Source organism: Saccopteryx bilineata, chromosome 3 (genome assembly GCF_036850765.1).
Source record: "Saccopteryx bilineata isolate mSacBil1 chromosome 3, mSacBil1_pri_phased_curated, whole genome shotgun sequence".
Classification (NCBI taxonomy): domain Eukaryota; kingdom Metazoa; phylum Chordata; class Mammalia; order Chiroptera; family Emballonuridae; genus Saccopteryx; species Saccopteryx bilineata.
In genome coordinates, this window is record NC_089492.1 from 267,808,573 (window position 1) to 267,828,716 (window position 20,144).

At 47.6% G+C, this 20,144-nt stretch overlaps 1 protein-coding gene across 2 annotated transcripts in view; it reads left to right on the forward strand.

Moving 5' to 3' along the window:
• The window catches only part of CSMD2 (CUB and Sushi multiple domains 2), a 606,087-nt gene that overhangs the window by 373,477 nt on the left and 212,466 nt on the right, over positions 1–20,144 (forward strand). For both annotated transcript variants that reach the window (XM_066269721.1, XM_066269723.1), the window contains exons 14-15: positions 15,257–15,583; positions 19,473–19,667. In XM_066269721.1, the coding sequence (XP_066125818.1) occupies positions 15,257–15,583; positions 19,473–19,667 (522 nt within the window). The remainder of the gene's footprint in view (positions 1–15,256; positions 15,584–19,472; positions 19,668–20,144) is intronic.

A 20,144-nucleotide genomic window follows, 5' to 3' on the forward strand; every position in this document is an offset into this window, starting at 1 on the left:
GCAAATGGGCGCTTCTCCTATGTGCCCTGGCCGGGAATCAAACCCGGGTCCCCCACATGCCAGGCCAACGCTCTACCACTGAGCCAACTGGCTTGTCTTTATTTTTAAATAGAAAGGAACTTCACAGGGGAAAGAGGCATCTTTGGTGATCGTGCTCAGTCTAAAATGAACCCAAACCCAGCTAATCATTAGAATCACTCATGGACTTTTTAAAACATAGAATTCTGGCCTCGTTTTCAGATATTCTGGTTCAGCAGGTCTGGGATGAGGCCCAGCGATTGCGTTTCTAAGATTTCCTAGGTGATTTAGATGATAGGCTGCATTTGTGAACCATTAATATGAACATGTGCTGCACGTCAGTTGCTCATAGGGGAGTTTTGGATCATTCCTGAGGTTTTCTTCCCCTGACAAGGTCGCAGCCCCTTGAGGCGTGGAGCTGTGACACATGCAGTGATATGTTATTGCTATGAAGCTGGCCAGGCTCGGGCTGCTGTGGTAGCCTCCTGAGTCCCAGAAATTTGACCTCCATATAGACAACCTATCAAGGAATGGGATGCAAGGTCTTGGACTCTGGCATTATAACTTAATGTTGTGATCACCCACCTTCCATTTCACTTAAATACAGTAGTCTTTGGAGAGGCCGCTGTACACCTAGCCTTGTGCTCAGCACTGGGAGAGTAACGGGCACGATTCTAACATGGTTCTTGCCCTCCAAGAGCTCATGTCATGGTCTAGCGAGTGTGACCAGCACATACTTTATTACAAAGCAGCCTTTGAATTATTGCAGGAATAGATGTGGCCACAAAGTGCTACCAGAACAGAGAGAAAGAAGAATTCATTCCAACTGGAAGAGACTTCAATTTATCGCAGGATCATAACTGCACTGCAAACACAGGTTAGCACAGGACCCAGTCCAAAGGCCATGTTCCCACAGCAAAGAGTCCTGGCCCAAAGCATCTTAGGACCACAGCTACCTCGGTTGGGAGCCTGGAAAAACCATCCAAGTCCTAGGGGTATGCTTCGGGGCTCTGCCCTCTGTTTGTGGGGGAATGGAATACATCTGACATGCTCACTTCAGCTTTCACCTTTGGGAACAGAATAAGCAGGTCCTCTTCTCTCTGTAAAATTTTCAAGATTACGTGTATGCCAAGGGTGCTCCTGGGGCCTCGATGCTGACCGTGACTTCTCTACTGTCTCTGCGGTGTCGGACTCAGAGAGCTATCAAGGAGACACAGGGTTTCCCTCGCCAGGCTCTGTGTACAGAGCTTCCGGTTCAGGGGCTGAGGCTCGAAGCACTCCCAGCCCCCGTCCCCCGTTCTGTGAGCCTCTGAGCAAACCTGTCATCACTCGGTCAGATCAGTCCTGGGTGCTGTGGGTGCTGTGGGCTCTGTGGGCTCTGGTTCCTCGGGAAGGCACTGCTCACCTTTTTTTTAGGGCTTGGCTTTCTAGGGGAGCCTCTTCTTCCAGTCCCCTTTATACAAAGACAGTCTTCTGGGGGACAGGGTGCTTGGGAGTGGGCTCAGGAAGAGCTGCTACCCTAGGCTAACTGCCTAACTCCCAGCATGCCCTGGGAACCAGGTGAGACTCCAACATGGTCTTGAAGGTAACTCTGTCCAGCTAACTGTAAACTCCCTGCGACATTGAGGATTCCCCTGGAAGGAAATCCAACCAGACTTCCTATGATCGTGGTGAGCAGCCACTCAGTGCTGCTTTCAGTCTTCAGTGGCTGGTGGGCTGAGGTGTGACAGGGCCTAGGGTGGCCAGAACCGTGGCTCTGGGCGCCCTGAGTGAAGGCACTCTGCTGAGACAGCCCCAGAGAATAGGGTGGGACCCCCTGACATCTGAGCCCAGCAGGGGCTCAAGGGAGGAGTTCGGGCTGAGGGCTGCAAAGACCCCAGAGCCTGGGTCTGTGGTCCTGGAAGCAGTTTCTGAGCCATTCGAGAAGGAGTCCACCTTTTTTTTTTTAATTCTCCTGGGCTAAATGGGAAGGTGTGGGTTCTTGGGCTACATCACGCCAGCGTTCTTCACTCCCCAGCCAATGCCCGTGTCTGGCTGACCAGCTTAATAAGAATGGCCACAGCTAATCCCAGCAGGGGGCACAGAGCTGCCTGAGAGGAGCAAGGAGAGGCCTCTGCAAGTTCTGCAGAACTGCGTTTAGTCTGCGGGTGGTCAGGCTGCTCTCCTGCCTTCAGAAACACCACAATGGCTTTGCGGCAGAGGCGGGACGTCAGCATTGTTAGTCTAGCTCCTGTACCTGTAGAAACAGACTCAGTGAGGTGCACTGCCCTTCCCCCAAAGAAGGCAGACAGCTAGTAAGTGAAGAATGACCGGCAAACCCGCATTCTTCAGGACTCGCATTTGCTCTAACTTTGGGCTTTACTCAGCGTGAATTTATGGTCTGTTTTCAAGGTAAAAGTTGGGGCCCAGGAGTACAGAGGAGGTACTTCCTTCATGTTTTGTCCCATAAGGTATCTGATCTGTCCTGGTCACTGGTGACAGGACGACCTCAGCCAGCAGCTGAGGTGTGCATAGACCCTGGCCCTGGCCTGGACCTCTCCGCAGGTCTGAAGGGGCCTAAATGCAGGAGTAAGCAGCAGAAACGGCTTGGGTGGGCATCCTTCCGGAAGTATGCCAAAACCAGCCCCGGCTGCAGGGTAGTTCCGGGCAACGGCGGTTCCCAGGCGTGGACAGGAGGTGGCATTGCGCTGATAAGCAGTCAGGTTATACCAGTAACCTATCCAGCTCTAAAGCGATATGGAGAACAGCGTCTAGGCATAGGAGACAAGAACTTAGCTATTGTCAGCCCCCCACCAATGAGCTTCAGCTCAAGATGCCAGTTCCAGAGGGGAACTAGATTGGGAATGAGGAGCTTGGGGTAGAAGCTACACCCTCAGGATAAAGGACTCTTTTGTGGAAGGGAAATAAAAGGACCATGAGTGGGAGTGGCTATACATCCCTGTTTGCTTAGGATAATCCAGTTTGCAGCTTTTGTCCTAAGGTAATTATTAGTAGTACCATCTTTCATTCTCAAAATGTCCCAATTTGGGCAATGTATTATATGGCCACCCTACACGTGACCTGAAAGACATTCTGCCAAGCAAGGGATTGAGCCTCAGCCAAGGGCTGTGGATGCTGAGGCTGATCACTGAGCAGAATGTCTATGAGACTCTGAGATTGACAGTTTTCTACCTCTTTCCTCCTCGTGTGCCACCCTCCCCTCGCTCACTCTGCCTAGACCCACAGGCCCTCTTTCAGACCCTCAGATACTCTAAGCCAGGGGTCTCCAAACTTTTTACACAGGGGGCCAGTTCACTGTCCCTCAGACCATTGGAGGGCTGCCAAATACAGTGCTCCTCTCACTGACCACCAATGAAAGAGGTGCCCCTTCTGGAAGTGCAGTAGGGGCTGGATAAATGGCCTCAGGGGGCCGCATTGCGGCCCGCGGGCCGTAGTTTGGGGATGCCTGCTCTAAGCTCTTTGCTACCTCAGTGCCTTTGCACTTGCAGTTTGCCATGTTGGAAGGTTCCTCAGGAGGCTGGACCTTTCTCATTGGCCCTAAAACTCTCACCTCCCCAGAGAAGCCTCCTCTAACCAACTTGTTCAAAAGTGCAGTCCTTCACTGTCTGATTTCTGCATATTCCCTTTTCAGAAACAACAGGCCTTACTTTTGCTCTAGCACCAGCAGTCCAACAATCTCAATGGATCATAACAACAAATACATTATTTCTCACTTGCATCCTGTAAGGGTTGTGGGTCCGTGGCGGTGCTGCAAGGCTTGGTGGGACTCCACACAGTCTCTCGTTCTGGAACCAGGGCGAAGAGTTGTCATCAGTCCTAAATCTGTTTGTGCTGCTGTAACAAAGTACCACAGACCAGGTGGCATATAAACAGTGAGAAAGTTAGTTCTCACTGTTCTGGAGTCTGGAGGCCTGAGATCGGGGGGTCAGTGTGGTTGGGTGAGGGTCCTCTGCCAGGGTGCGGACTTCTTTCTGTGTCTCAACTTGGCAGAGGGGTCTGGGGATCTCACTTTGACAAGGCACTCACTGACGAGGACACCACCCTCACTGACTTAAGTACCTCTCAAAGGCCTCACCTCCTAGCACCATCCCCTGTGGAGGTGAAGACTTGAACATGAATTTTGGGTGGACACAAACATTCAGACCATAGCGGGCACTGAGTGGGATAAGCCTGATGAACCTGGTGTGTGGATGCTATGACCGCTACTGGGAAGAACAAATGGAAGGTGGGAGGGACCCACAACACTCAACAGAAATGCTGCTTAGCAGAGTTGTCTAGCTGGACAGGAGGAGAGAACATTCTAGAAAGAGAAAATTGCCTCAAGACATGAGGTTACGCTTGCACATTTGTAGAGCTATAAGATTAAAGCGATTAGCAAGGGCCTTATGGCTTCGAAGGCCTTTTGTGTCCTTTCGAAGAATTTGGGCTTTACCCTCTGTGTTAATGGGCCATCTTTAAAGAGTTCCAGGCAAGGATGTAACCGCATGAAAATTTATGATTTGTAAAATTCACTCTGAAGCCAGTAAGGAGGATGGATTCAAAAGGAGTGAGATATAAAGCCAGGAACCTGGGTAGACGATTGCAGTAGGAAGAAGTCCTCAACTTAATAGGGGCTTGACAAGTCTAAGAGATATTAAAGAGATAGAGTCAGCAGAAGTTAGTTACTGATTGGATATGGGATTGACGGAGAAGGGGCTGTTATATTTTGCTTAGGCAACTGCGTCCTGTCATTCATGAGGACGAGGAATGGAGGAGGCTTAGGAAAACAGAGCGTTCAATTTCAGACATGCATTTGAGGTGCCGTTGTGATCGCCAGTAGAGATGTCCACCCGTTTCATACCAAGTCTGGAGCGTGCAAGAGGGTGGGGGCTACCAGTAGGCATTTGAGACACAATGGCACTCAGGAGGGGTAGTTGGGGAGAGAGGGGAGGGCCAGGGAAAGGCCGTGACTCAGCGACGGCAGCTCTGAATCATTTGCTGATGCCGGGGAACATTCCAGATCCTAGAATCTAGGGGAACCAGGTTTGGAGAAGAAGACCGGGCGTTCAGTTTGGGGCAGATTTAGTTTTATTGCTGTGATCAAATTCAAACTCCTCCTCATTGTCTAAAAGACTTTCCGCCACCCTCTCCCATGCCTCTCCTGTTTCCAGTGCTGTGGTCCACCTTGCTTATTGTCGCATTGGCCTCCCTTTCACCTGTCACGTACACCAAGCTCATTTCCTCCTCAGGGCCTTTGCCCTGGTAGTTCCCTCCACCTGGACTGATCTCACCTAGGATGGCTGGCTCCTGTTGTCAGGGCACCTCCGCACACAGGCCCTCGCCGACCCCCTTATTGGCAGTAGGCCACCCTCAGTCCGCTCACTTCTTTTCCCTTCGCCCAGTCTTACGTTCTTTGTCACCTGTTAGAATGTAAACTTCCTGAGCATTGAGGATTTGCTTATCTTCTTGTTGATTGCCAACCCATTCCGGGAGCTGTGGCCGGCAACACAGCACACACTCTGTTAATACTTGATCTGGGTGGGGCTGCTTCAAAGACCATTGGATACATCGGCCCGGGGCTTGGAAACGAGTTCTGTCCTGGAGGCCTACATTTGGAGTCACGCGTGGCACAGGGTAGAGCGTGCAATGTGCAAAGATGACCCTGAGATAGACCCTTTCATGTCCCAAAATATAACATTCAGGTGGGAGAGGAAAGCTTTCAAGTGATGGTGAAGGGGCAGCTCAAGAAGACAGACAGAATTCTGGAATACAGACTGAAAGTGTATCAGGACTGGGCGAGGGGTCAGCTCTGATGAATGCCCTGCTAAGCTAAGTCAGGATGCCAGCCCCAAGCTCGCACCAGCCTGGGTGGTGGAGATTGAACTGCAACCCCTGCCCCATCCTGCAGCAAAAAAATGAAAGGAATATGAAACCTTGAGCACAATCCATGGCTTCTGTAATCCAATAAGAGGATGTACTGTGTGCTTGGGAAATACTTGGCCAGCACTGTCTGTTTATCCCTGATGCTCCCTTTGGAATGTGTACGTGTTTCTAGAAGGCTTCCTCGGGATTGTCCTCAAAGAGAAGGAAGCTTAACTTAATCTGATTTATAATAAGGATGAGCCCTGCTGGGTGATCACTTTTACCCCTCGTGCATGTGACCTTGAGAACCTTGTACAGCTTCCATGGGCCCAATGAAGTTAAAAATGCTAACTTTCAACAGCTCCAGTGCCAGACACGATGTTAAGATAACACAGATGAAAATTAACATACATTGGACTTCCGAGCAGAAGGAGGCGTGAGAAATTTAAGGGTGGGTTTGCAAAGCCTCTGCTTCCAGCTCAGCTGTAGCATGAAGAAGCAGAGCGGCCTCAGTTGACTTGTCCAGAGACACACACTGAAGCAAGCATAGCCTGATGGGGCCTCTCCTGCTTGAGTGAGCACTGCTGGAGAAAATCACCCAACCAGGCAAATTGGCGCTGCTACAAATTCATGGTCACCAATCTCAATCAAGCCCATGACAGTGTCTAGCAATCCGTCTGTGTTTCCCAAATCAGTCTGCTCTCCTATTCTCCGTGGAAACGATCTCAGGCATTCTCAACTCTCCAGCCCACGAACGGTCCCTTCCCCTCACCTTGAACTGGAGAATGACCTTGTCTCCCACCTCGCAGGCAACATCTTCAACTTCCAAATGTCAAAGACATCAATCCTGCAGATCATCCCTGTCCTCACCCTTCCTCTCACCTTCCCACCTTTCAAACAGATACTCACTCCTCTCTCCTATCAAAATGCAATCCTCCTCTACACTGCGAATCCCACGTAGGCTTTAGATCAGGGACCTTCTTTAAGCACCTTTAAATTCACAGTAAGAAGTGCAACACAGTGCACCCTCACACATAATTGAAACCTGTGAGTCACAAACAGTACTTACTTTTTCCTTTTTTTCTTTTTTTTTTTTGTATTTTTCTGAAGCTGGAAACGGGGAGAGACAGTCAGACAGACTCCCGCATGCGCCCGACCGGGATCCACCCGGCACGCCCACCATGGGGTGACGCTTTGCCCACCAGGGGGCGATGCTCTGCCCATCCTAGGCATCGCCATGTTGCGACCAGAGCCACTCTAGCACCTGGGGCAGAGGCCACAGAGCCATCCCCAGCGCCCGGGCCATCTTTGCTCCAATGGAGCCTTGGCTGCGGGAGGGGAAGAGAGAGACAGAGAGGAAGGCGTGGTGGAGGGGTGGAGAAGCAAATGGGCGCTTCTCCTATGTGCCCTGGCCGGGAATCGAACCCGGGTCCTCCACACGCTAGGCCGACGCTCTACCGCTGAGCCAACCGGCCAGGGCCAGTACTTACTTTTTACTACCTATAGTGCCTTCAAATATTTTTCATTCTCTTTCTTTTGTTTTTGTTTTTGTTTTTGTTTTCATTTTTTAGCGTCCAGCTCATGAACCACCACATCTCTTTGACGACCAGTCACTAATGGGCTGCAACCCACTGTTTCAAACATTTTGCTGTAGATTCTCCCTCACTTCCCACCTGCTCGGAACTTGACGCCTTGTGTAATTCACCCTTCTTCTGTCTCTTCACACACACACACACACACACACACACACACACACACACACACACACCGTCAAGCCTTTCTGATCAAAATCGACATTTTCTCTGGTCTCTCTTATCTTAAAACTACAGTTCTTTCTTCACACCCTCACATCTCCCTGCCATTTCTCTAAGAGCCTCTTTTGCATCTAGACTTTCTTGACAGGATTGTTTTCCCTTGCTGTGTGCATTCCTCATCTCCCAGGCCCTGGTCACCCCGTCCATTTTGACTTCGATGTCTACCACCCCTGGAAACTGCTGTCACTGAGGTCACCAGTGAGCCTATTGTCGCCAAAATCCAGTGGGTTGTTTTCAGTCTTTATCATACAGAGATGTTCAGTTGGAGTTCAGCATAGATAGCCCTTCCACCTCCTGGAATCCACTCTCCTGGTTTTCCTCCTTCCTCTTGGCTGCTTTGTCTCCTCTGCCCTGTCAGCTTCTCTCCATTCTTGACAAGTTTCCCTGCGGTGTTGCCAACCTGTTAGCTCTGTTATGTGAAGCTTCTGTTTGGTAATGCACAATACATTTTCCCACATCTTTACTGACCAGCTTTATTCTTTTGTTAGTCACCTCTTAATTTTTTTGGCCGATGTTTTTATTTCGAGTGTTTATCTTTTACTGAATTATAGTTTGTTGTATGTGAAACAGACTAAATATTTAATTGCAATAACTTGCAAATACTCTCCCTCCAAATGTTTTTTATTTCTGTAATTTAAAGTGTTATTTTTTCTTATGATTTCTGACTTGGGTAGAAAGCTAAGAATGTCTTTTCCCTATGTCTGAGGTTATACAAATATTCCTCATATTTTCTTCTAGTATTTCTGTGGTACACTGAGCGAGGTGTGGATCTAATATTTCTACAACTTGTTAACGATTTGTCCAAGCATCCTTTATTCATCATTCAACCTTTACCCTGCTACTCTGAAAAGCCCCCTTTATCATAAACTAAATTTTTAGGTATCTGAACTTCCTTTTTTGGTTCCATTGATCTCTCATCTAAAGCTAATACAATACAGATTTTATTATTACAGCTTTAGTATATGTTTCTATATATCTAAGTTGGCAAGCCATCCTTTCACTAGGAGAAAGTAAGTCTCATGGTTGAGAGCTTGGACTCTCTTGGGTGTGAATATGTGAATCATATATACTTTTATAGGAGTATTTGTATCAAGATTAATTTAGATGGCATTGCTATTATAGTTTGATTAAAATTTTAAAGCTCTAGACATAAAACCACTTCCTTCTTTAATGTTTTCCAGTTTTCTAAGGTTTCTCTCTTCTCACAATTTTGGTAATTCAGAATTTCCTGGGAGATTCTCCATTTTGTCAGTATTGCGAATTTACCTGTATATTATGATACTATTCTTCTATAATTGGCTTATCTTCTTAATTTATTGTCCTATCTGTGTTTCTATATCTTCTCTCTATTTCTTGAGTAAACCAATGAGAATTTTATCTTTTATTGATCTGTTCAGTTTTTTTTCTGCTTTTATGTTTATGAAGTTTATTCTCCCTTCTCTCTCTAATGTTGTCTAGTTGCTCTTTTCGTAAATTTTTTAGTTTAAACACTCATTTCACTTATTTTAATTATTATTTAACAATGAACAGGGCTATGACTTTTCTCCTAAATGCATCTTTGTCCTAGTATCATCATCATTATAAGTAGTCTGTATTGACAGCTTTTATTTTCTCTTTGAACTCAAGAACTTATTTAGGAAAAGGTTTTTATGAATTTTCAAGTGATTAGGATTTTTCTTTATTATTTTACTATTGACTTCTAGTTTATTTGCACCGTGAACAGAAAATGTGTCCCAACAGTTTTTGCTTTGTGAAGAAATTTATGGAGCTATCCTTACAGACTAATATAAAGTCCATTTCTGTAATATGTCATGGTCACTTATAAATAAGGTGATGTTCCTTGTTGGATGTTAACAGAGTTTATATAACATTCACACGCATAGTATTTTACAGGCCCTTTCTATCTTTATTTACTTTTGACTTCAGATGAGTATATTGTTTTTAATACTTACATCTTTAAAATAGTTCATTTTGTCTGTTTCAGTGCTTTTGGACATCATGAATCAAAAAACTTATCTTTTTTTTTTTAATTTTTAGCTTTTGAGAGAGAGAGAGGCAGACAGGAACATTAAGCTGTTTCTGTATGTGCCTTGACCGGAGAATTGAACCCAGCATCCTCTGTGCTTTGGAACGATGCTCCAACCAACCAGACTATCTGACTGGGGTTTAGTTTTTAGAGATTTTTAGAGAAACAGAGAGAGGAAGGGAGAGAGACAGGAGGGAGAAGGAAAGCATTTGTTGTTCCACTCAGTCGTGCATTTTTTGGTTGCTCCCCATGTGTGCCCTGACCGGGGATCAAACCCACAACTTTGTTGTTTCAGGACAATACTCTTAACTGACTGAGCTAACCCACCAGGGCCGCATTATCCATTTTTAAAATATCACCTTTGGATTTTGTTTTGTTTCGCTCGTCCCCTAGAAACTGAATTGCATTCTGAAAGCAGTGAAGCTAGCGGTGACAACATCAGCAGAAAAGATTGTCAAAGAGGGTTTTTCAAAAAGCTCCTTTTATTTTCTACTCGAGATCATATTCAATAATAACCTGATATTATGTGCAATTGTGCGTCCATTTATTAATGAGTTTTCTACCTTTATTATTTTTTAAAAGTCTGAGCCATGTGAGAGCCCTCTAATTTAGAGATTTATCCAAGGTCAAGAGCCATTTACACAACCTGGTAACTACCTCCACAGGGGAAGGTACCTCATCTCCCTCTTTCAGCCTGGGTGATGCATAGCGATGAGATCCAATCACACCTCTTTTTGTTTTTCCCATTCATGACACTGAGACGTAAACTGTATTCTCTGACAGACGCGTTCCTGCGTAACATGAAAACATCATTTTCCAATGAGAGACCTTTGCAATGCAGTGCACACTCTCTTCTCCTGCCCTGGATGCAACAAGTTGGAGTTATCTTTTGGGATGGAGGACCCAGCTTCACAGGCCCATATTCTTTCTCTATTAGTGTCAGTTTATCAGTTCTGTCTCTGTGTAGGTACAAAAATAACTGTTTCTTGGTATCTACCCAGAGACTCTTGGCTTGAAAAAAATGACCATCCAACAGTCTGATATTATCCAAGAGACTGACTGATATATCAAACCCACCAACCCCCCTCTTTTGGAGTCTGCATTTGCCTTCACCAGTAGTTCCCAAACCCTGGCTGCAATTAGAATCACCTGGAAAGCATCTAGGCTCTGTGATCTCCTGGGCGTTATTAGTACATTTTAACATTCTTCTAAAGTGAAGTCTGAGCTGTCTTGGCCCCATTCCCTTATTTTTGACTAATCTGAGTCACTTTGTGTAACCCTTATGTCCTGTCCCAAAATGAGGGTTCTGTTTTACTAGGATAGATGAACCTATACATATGTATCGTTATAAATAATTTTAGTCTTTTTTTTTTTGCATCTTACTTTACGTCTCCCCTCTTTATAATTCCTCGATGTTTCCTTGGAATTCCTTTGTATTTTTTTTTTAATTTTTAAGTTTTGCTACATTCCTGCTATACTTTTTCCCCCTTTGGTAATTTTAACATCTTTTAAAACATGCTTTAACCTATATTTCTCAAATTAACCACAGATACTATGTAACAGATATTATTCTAAGATGAGGAAATTAGTGTATCTCTTTTCTTCTCACTTTACTTTTTATTTTTTTATTTATTATATTAGCAAAAGAGAGAAGTAGGGGGAGGGGCAGACAAGACAGAAAGGAAGAGAAATGAGAAGCATCAATTCTTCATTGTGGCACCTTAGTTGTTCATTGATTGCTTCTCATACATGTCTTGACCAGAGGGCTCCAACTGAGCTAGTGACACCTTGCTCAAGCTAGTGACCTTGTGCTCAAACCAGTGACCTTGGGCTTCAAGCCAGTGACTTTTGAGCTCAGGCCAGCAACCAGGGGGTCTTGTCAATGATCTACGTTCAAGTCGGCGACAATGCACTCAAGCTGGTGAGCCTGCACTCATGCCTATGAGCCCATGCTCAAGCTGGTGACCCCAGGGTTTCAAACTTAGGTCTTCAGCATCCCAGGCTGATGCTCTATCCACTGCACCACCACCTACCTGGTCAGGTCTTCCCACTTTGCTCTTATATCAATATAATCTGCAGTATTTTACCCTGGGGCTTGGGCAGGAATGATAGCTTATATCTTCTCTTCCAAAGAATAATTATTACACTTGCATTCTGTTTTACGACTAGGTTTATCGCAATTATTTAGATTCATTACTATATGGTTTATTTGCTTGTTTCCAATGCTTTTGTAAAATTTCTATTAACCATAACTTTCCCATACTTGAGTTCTTTATTTTGATTATCTTGGTTTGATAGAAAACATCTTCAAGTGGCTTTTTATGAGTGTTATGTGGATAATATCTTTTTGAAGTCTTTCACATTGGGAGATGTTGTTTTTGTTGTTTAACAACTTGGCTGGGTCATACTCTTCTCTACTCTAAATTATGTAAGGAGAGGTCTGTACTGTGTCTAAAAGAACCATGTTGAGGACCATGCCACCATATTTTTCCCTAGTTTACAGAGCTGATAGAGGTATACATCTGTTTTTACAGACTTTGGTCAATCCTGTCATTTGGGTCTCGGAATGGGTCGGAGGTGTAAGGCACGTGGATTCATGTCACCATCTTTTCAGATGTCATCAACCATTAAATACTCATTGATTCATTCAGCAAATATTGATTGAGCACCTACAATGTGCCAGGCATTGTGGGAGCCATTAAAGATTCAGAGCAGCCAGACAAGATTTCTGCTCTTGCAGAGTATATGTATATGTGCTGGGAAGAAAGAGGGACGTACCATAAACAAACAAGTGAACAAGACAATTTCAGAGGCTGAGAGGTAGAGCTGCCATCTATAGTTGCTCAAAATGGTACCCCGGAGCTTTGCCACATGAGAAAGGGTGTAAAATAAAAAGAATAAAGTGATGGCATGATGGAGTGGGGGGTGGAGACTCCAGTGCTGTTAATTAAATTCTCCTCGGCAGCAAATCCATTTGTGTTCATGCTCACAGTTCCCCCGATGATCTTCCCTCCGAAAGCATAGCACTCTCTTGGTCTTCAGTTCACTGCGAGGCAGCCCATCTGATTTCTCCCTCCGGCCTTCAAGGTGGCTTTGTTCGGTTCGGATTCCTCATTATTGCATTATGCCTCCAGTGGGAGCACCGCAAAGCTGATGATCGGATAGCTGTGTGAGGGTATCCATGTCCATCCTACAGCCCCCCCCCCAGTTCAGTGGTTGGGGTTGATAGTTCGATCTTCAGCAGGTTCTAAGAATACCCCCAAGGACTCTGCTGTTAGATTGGGACCCAATGGGCAGTACTCTTCTCATACTGGGAGACGATGTTGAGGGATGGCTAAGAGCTTGGTCCCTGGAGTCAGATGGTCGTTAACTTGCGTGGATTTGCATATATTTGAATTTGCTGTTATCATTTTACTGGATACCCAGCCCTGGCAAGTTACTTAAACTTTGTGTGCCTCAGTGTCTTCATCTTGAAACGGAGTTAGTAGCAGGACCTACCTCATAATGTTTTTGTGATGGTTAAGTTGAGTAATTGATGAAAGTGCTTAGAATAGTGTCTGCACTTCAGTAAACCCTCCAATAATATGTAGTGATGCTTAGCTTACTCTTAGCTGTATCTTGTGTTGCCCTAAAGCTTTTCCATATCCTTCTTTCAAACTCCCTGTATACTTATAAAATACAGAGGTGACAAGACAGAAGACTGAGTGCGTCCAGGGACCCGATTCACTTGGCTGAGTTTGATGGGAGGGCTTTGCACAGCAGCTTGGACCTAACGTGGGAAGGGGCACAATGGGTGGAGTCAGGGAGCGGAAGGAGAAACAACAGAGGAGTCAAACACTTCCTTTGTTTTGTGTTTTTATTTTTATTCTTTTGCAAATATGACTTTATTATTATTTTTTTTACCTTAGCTTCATTATCATTAATAAGTCAAATGTTTAATTTACTTAAGCTTCAGTATTATTATTAATACCCGACATCAATATGAATGTTATAAAGGGACTTAAATGTCCACGTTAGTTTTTTATCTTATTTATGCATTTATATATTCTAAATGTTTAGAATGAGCCCTATATCATTTTTACAGTCAGAATAATGAAAGATTGTCTTATTTTGAAAAAAATTTCACCCCCAAACGTACTACTCCAATGCAGTTTTTAGTTGGGGTTCACGTCTGGTCTTTATCCATCTATAAATAAATATTCCAGAGCTATCATCAAAAGTACACATATAATTTTATGATCTACCATTTTATTGAAAATGATATTTAACATTCTCTCCTCTACAGGGTCGTATTTATCACTTTAATAATTGAGTTCAAACTGCATCACATTAAGGGCTATAATATGGCTCACATTATTGAACTGACATATAGGTTGTTCACATTTTTTCTCTGTAATGAAATTATGTCTCTATAAACATTTTTGTCCATCTTTTTCTTTTGAATTAATTCCTAGAGATTACCAAGGCAAAATATTTGAATAGTTTTGGGGGCTGCTGATAAGCATTCATATACTTCCTTCCAAAAGGGTTACATCAACTTTGCACTCCAACTGGCAATGAATACATAGGAGTCTCCCTGAAACTTCTGCAATATTGGGTTGTGTATTTTTTTTCTAGTGAAAAGGACTGTGTTTCCATATTATTTCTACTTTTTATATATATATATATGAATCCTCTAAGCATACTCTTTGCTCATCTTGGGAATATTCTTATACAATTAAAAAAGCACTAACCCAATTCTGGTATAGCCCTTTGGTATACTTGTTACAATTATTTTTTTCATTCCGTTATTTTTCTTTTGAATTTTGGGTTAGTGTGTTTGTTTTCCCAGTTATAGCATTTTCCTTGCCTTAGCCTCATTCTAGAGTCTGTTAGTCACTGGCATTTAAAGGTTTTAAAATAAGAGTTTTCGGAAAAAAATGTCTCCTTGGGTTAAAAAGTAGAAGAGATAACAGGAAGTGGGCAGGGCGTCAAGATGAGACACTGTCGTCGCCTTTCTCCCCCAGATCCTCCCGAAGCTCTGGTCCTCGGAAGATGGTGCCTGCCTGGCGCCTCCTCAGCATAGTTTTGTAGCTTTGAGGTTGTCAGAGTTTCCAGGGCACACCTGTCTCTTGCCCACCAAAATGTTTAAAAGAGAGAAATGGACTTGGAGTACCTCCACCCTGGGTCCCACCTGGGGGGGGGGGCACCCACAGCTGAGAGGAGCTGGGCGTGGTGACGGCGCTTCAGCTTGAGTGGTGGTTTTGCCCCAACATGGGGGACCTGGAGCCTGAGACACTTCCTGGGGTGAACACACTAAAACAGAGAGAGGAGGCCAGAAGAGGAGTGGGTCCGCACTGTCTGCACTTTTCCAGGGGGACCCTCCCCGACGCCATGCCCAGCATGGAACCCAGCCTGTCTCCCGTCCAGAGCTCAGAGCCCAGCCAGTCCAGCCCGACCCTGGGTCACCCTTTCTTTCTGTTGCTCTTTAGACTAAGGAAACGCTCCCCCCCGGCCTTCCGCAGCCCGGGCAGAACGCCAGGGACGCTTACTGACCTCCACTGCTCTTCTCTTCCAGTTTCCTGCTTCTTCAATTTCACCAGCCCCTCCGGGGTGGTCCTGTCACCCAACTACCCGGAGGACTACGGCAACCACCTGCACTGCGTCTGGCTCGTCCTGGCCCGGCCCGAGAGCCGCATCCACCTGGCCTTCAACGACATCGATGTGGAGCCTCAGTTCGACTTCCTGGTCATCAAGGATGGGGCCACCGCCGAGGCCCCCGTCCTGGGCACCTTCTCGGGAAACCAGCTCCCCTCCTCCATCACCAGCAGCGGCCACGTGGCCCGTCTCGAGTTCCAGACCGACCACTCCACGGGGAAGAGGGGCTTCAATATCACCTTTACCAGTGAGTCCTCCCTCTGTCCCCAGCCGGCCATCCCAGCCCTCTGAGTGTCGGTCTCTGAGGACGGCGATGGGTGCTCCAGGGAGGCGTGTTGATGTGGGTGGGCCAGTTCCAAGGGCTGTCACGCTCAGGCACAGGGCTCCCGTGTGACCACAGGAAGCATCAAGTGCTGGCTGCAGGCAAGGAGCTCTTCTCTGGGGAATCACTCTCTCCTGAGCATTTATTTCCTATATACATAATGTCAAAAGAGCCTGGGACCTCAGTCCTCCCCTCGTTCGTTCCTGCCCCCTCTCTGGTGAGCTCGCCGTGGTCTCGAAGGCCCACGTACAGCTGCCTACAGGTGTTCCGGTGGCGCTGCTCGCCCTGGGCTCTGCCCCGTTCCCGTTCCCACAGGCAAAGCAGAAACGGGAGTCTGGATGGAATACTGTTTCTGTTTGGCTCTGACACTTCATTAGAGCCAACTCTTGGGGCAATTCCTCCTCACCCCGCTCGGGGCCAGGGTCCAAAATGTTGTCACCTCCAGTTTCAATTCTGGGTGCCTTCTAGAAGCCACCTGAAGCTCGGCGGTAATCATTTTCATTTCTGTGTCTCATGGGTTTATAGGGAGGGTGGGGGTGGGGCAGAATCTTGGAGACTGGAAATAGCAAGCGGCCAAAAGGCAGCAAGAAGGACTTGTCAGGTTATAATAAGCTGTAGACCCATGACCTTGGCCGATGACAAATCGTCAAAAGGGGCTGCCTGAGCAATTAAGCAGAGGGTTTCCGGAGGCTCCTTGTGAAATCAAGTCCCCATCTCAGGCTCCACCCCCCCCCCCCCCCCACACACACACACACTCAGACACAGACACATAGAGCTGGTCCCTCTGGTGCTTTTGACAGAACTGATCTCCCCCCAGCCCTCACCCCCTCCGTGGCACAGAGGTCTTGCTTCCCAGTCCCACCTGTCCCTGGGATCTTAGGTGAGATGAAGGCAGTAGGTGCTAAATGGCCGGCCACTGCAGACCCCAGATTCCACGGGACCACTCAAACTAAAGCCATTTCCTGACATTCCCCTTAGATCTTCCTCAGGACACCAGACTTACTAGCAACAATCAACCTTCTCAGAGCACGCCCCCTCCAGGGCACCCCTCTCCCTGTCATCCGTGGACAGGAGGAAGCAGAGCCCCACCCATCTTCCCTGCTCTTCCCAGTCTGAGGATGCGGTGCTAGCTTTTAGCTCCTCCCTGCTTCCCTGTGAGACCCATGGGAGGAAATGTATTACTTATCTGCCCCGCCAAGGGCCTGGTACGTGGTAAAGCTCAGTGAATGTTTACTGGATGGAAAGATCCACGAGCGACTCAGTGCTATCTCTCCCCTGACAAAGTGGGAAGAAGAAGGGTTAGAGGCCCCCCAGGGGAGCCCCACTTGGCCAGGATGGTGACAGCTGAGAAGTTTGCGGGGTCAGAGGAAGCGTGGACGCTGGTGGGGCACCTGCGGCTAACGAGTGTGCTTATAGCCTCCTGCGAAAACCAAATCCTAGTGAGTCCCCGTTTCCCAGGAAGGGAGGGAGCGCTGGGTCCTCGGGAGGACGAGGCAGAAGGCTGTGGACCTGACCCGAGGACCGAGCTCTCACTGCGCATTGCTCCCCACGGTTTCTCCACCACCGTAAAAATGATACACCCCAAACGTAAAGACTCAAAAAGCAGGGGCAGGTCAAGGAAGAAATGCTAACTGCCTCCCCGATCCCCACCCAGAGATGCTTCTTGCTAACATTTGGTGAACACTGTTAAAGATGTCAGAGATTTTTCTGCGCACTCAAGCAGATGGGCAGTTGGGTGGATAAGTAGCAATAATTTTGTAAACTCTGGGCCCCATCCTTGATCGGCTGAATCAGAATCTCCAAGGGTCTGGGGTCCCAGCATCTACTTTTTATCAGAGGCTTCCGGGGTAGTTCTGATACACCTAGTGGACACTTCTCTGTGGACAAGTGTTTGGGAAGCGGTGTCGTCTCCCCTGCAGGACACTCATCTCCTGGGTCACATCCCAACCGATGGACACGGAGGCCGAGCGAGGGTTTGCACAGTGTCGGGGAGCTCGCCTCCGCCGGTGCTCTCCCCATAGCAGCTGAGCACAGGGGGCTTCCCCTCAGGGTGACTTTGAAATCTGTGTCCCTGTAACAAGGACCCACGATCCTTTTCTACCCCTCGAGCTGCTTGGAGTAAACCTCGTCCCTCGTCCACAATGATGCAGTGGCTACTGTTCACTAAGCATCTGCTGTGTGAGCGCTCTGTAATCACCATGGCGGACCCTACGCCCAGTCTTCAGAGGCTGAGGTCTGTTCCTTGTCACACAGCGGGAGACGGGTTTGAAGATACCGAAGGAGCACTTGGCAGTATTTAAATCCGTGCCTTGGAGCTTTTGCTCCCAAGTGATGAAAAGAGCTCTATATGCAGATCTTTTGTGTGCATACATGTATCTGTGTGTGTGTGTGTGTGTGCGCGTGCGCGCGCGCGCACGTGTATGTCTGATAGGGTTAACACCTGGACTTCAGCTTCAGGTGCCACTTATTTCTAAATGTCAGTCACGGTCATAGTTTCTAATAAAGAGAGGTTGGGAGACTGAGGTCTGGGCCGACCTAGGCTTTGCTTTCAGAGAGAAGGGTGCTGGGGACTCCGTGAAAGCTGTGCCAGGGATCGTCCCACTTGTCTCCGTGTCACGTTCCCCAAGCTCACTTTCAGTAGGAGGACCGCCAGGTCTACGGGGCCTTTTGCCTCCAGCAAGATCCAGCGGCCTCCAGGGAGGGCTCCTTCTGTTTCTGACTGTGCTAATGTTTCCATCAGTGAGGGATTTCAGAGGCTTGTAAATTGAGTTTCTTTAAGTGATACCTGCACGTGCAATCATGGAACCCGGTCTCCACTGCAGAGCCACTATCCTTAAAACAGCAGGGGTGCGAACAGGGTGTGTGGCTTCAGAGACCTGAGCGGGAGAACTGCGGCGCCCCTGATGGAGGGAGGCTGGGGCTGTGCTTGGTGGGGACGGAGGGGCACGGGAAGAAGGGAGGCAACTCATTCCTAAGGAGTACTTACCTTCTTATCAGGAGCGAGACCAAATCTCCTCCACTTTCCCATTCACCTCAACTGTCATTTTACTTCTAGCTCAGAATGACCCTGCAAGTGGAGTATGATCTCATTTTATAGGTCAGGAAACAGGCTTGGCAAGATTACATAAGTTGCCCAGAACCATGTAACTAACAAGAGGCAGAGCTCGATTAAAACCCAAAAGTGTTCTGACCCTCTCCTCCCCCACCCCCCACTGCGTTATCAGTTGCCCGGGAGAGGGAGAGGCAGCCTGACAGAGGAAAGGGGCTGAAGGAAATGGGCTCAGACAGGGTGGCTTCCAGGGCACCTACTTCCTGATGCTTAGTGTCTATTAGTGTCACAGGACCTAGAGCCCCGCTCACCTGCGGCATCAGCGATCGCATCACCGCCTGAAGTGAGGGAAGCCTAAATTGGATTTGACATTGAGGAGGCAGATCTGCTCCTTACCCCTCAGTTTCCTCATTTGCAAACTGGGATAATAATATCTACTTCATGGGATCATTAAATGATGTAAACGAGGGGATATGAGAAACAGTTAGCCCACTGCCTGATCTATCAGTGTTCATTAGCCTGAAATTGGGTTAGGTGCTCTGCTCGGGAAGGCAGAGAGCAGGTTTAACAATCACCTGCTGTGTGTCCAATGTGGCACCCTGGTTCCTTGTTCTAGGGTATCTGGCACTCCTGGCAGCATGGTGGGTTCTTGGGTTAAGTGGTGAAGGTCTAGGGTTGACCATCATAATGAAGCTGGTTTTCTTTGGGGGGGTCCATCTGCACACCAGCTCTGCCTAATCATAACCTTGACCCCCATCCTCACAGCTTTCCGACACAACGAGTGCCCAGATCCCGGCGTCCCAGTAAATGGCAAACGGTTTGGCGACAGCCTCCAGCTGGGAAGTTCCATCTCCTTCCTCTGTGACGAAGGTTTCCTCGGGACTCAGGGCTCGGAGACTGTCACCTGCATCCTGAAGGAGGGCAGCGTGGTCTGGAACAGCGCCGTGCTGCGGTGTGAAGGTACGTGCCTGCCGGGCTGGGGGCCGTGGCTGTCACCGGAGAGACTGAGGAGGGGGGCCAAGTGGCCTGAGCCATGGTGGTGCGTTTCCATACCATCCTTCCTTTTCTCCCAGGACACAGGGCCACCCTCTCACCCTCACGCTGGAGTGACAGGGGCTTATGGGACCACTTTGCATAGATATTTGAATTGTAATCAGAGGTTCAACTGGAGAAAATGCTGGTTCTAGGCTGTCAGGCATCAGAACGCCTCTCCCACGTGGGACCTCGCGAAATCACAGCCGTTGGGAGCCCTGCTTCCTGCTCCTGCCCAGGCGGCTCCATCGGCCGAAGCAGCGTTGATGGTCCTACGAGTGTTCGAGTCTTCCAGCTCCTGCCACACCTCCCTTCTCCACGTGCCGGTTTCCCCAGTGCCCGGGGACATCTGCCAGGCTTGGCCTTGGTGCCCCCATTAAATGCTGCCTTGTTATTCTTGTGGGC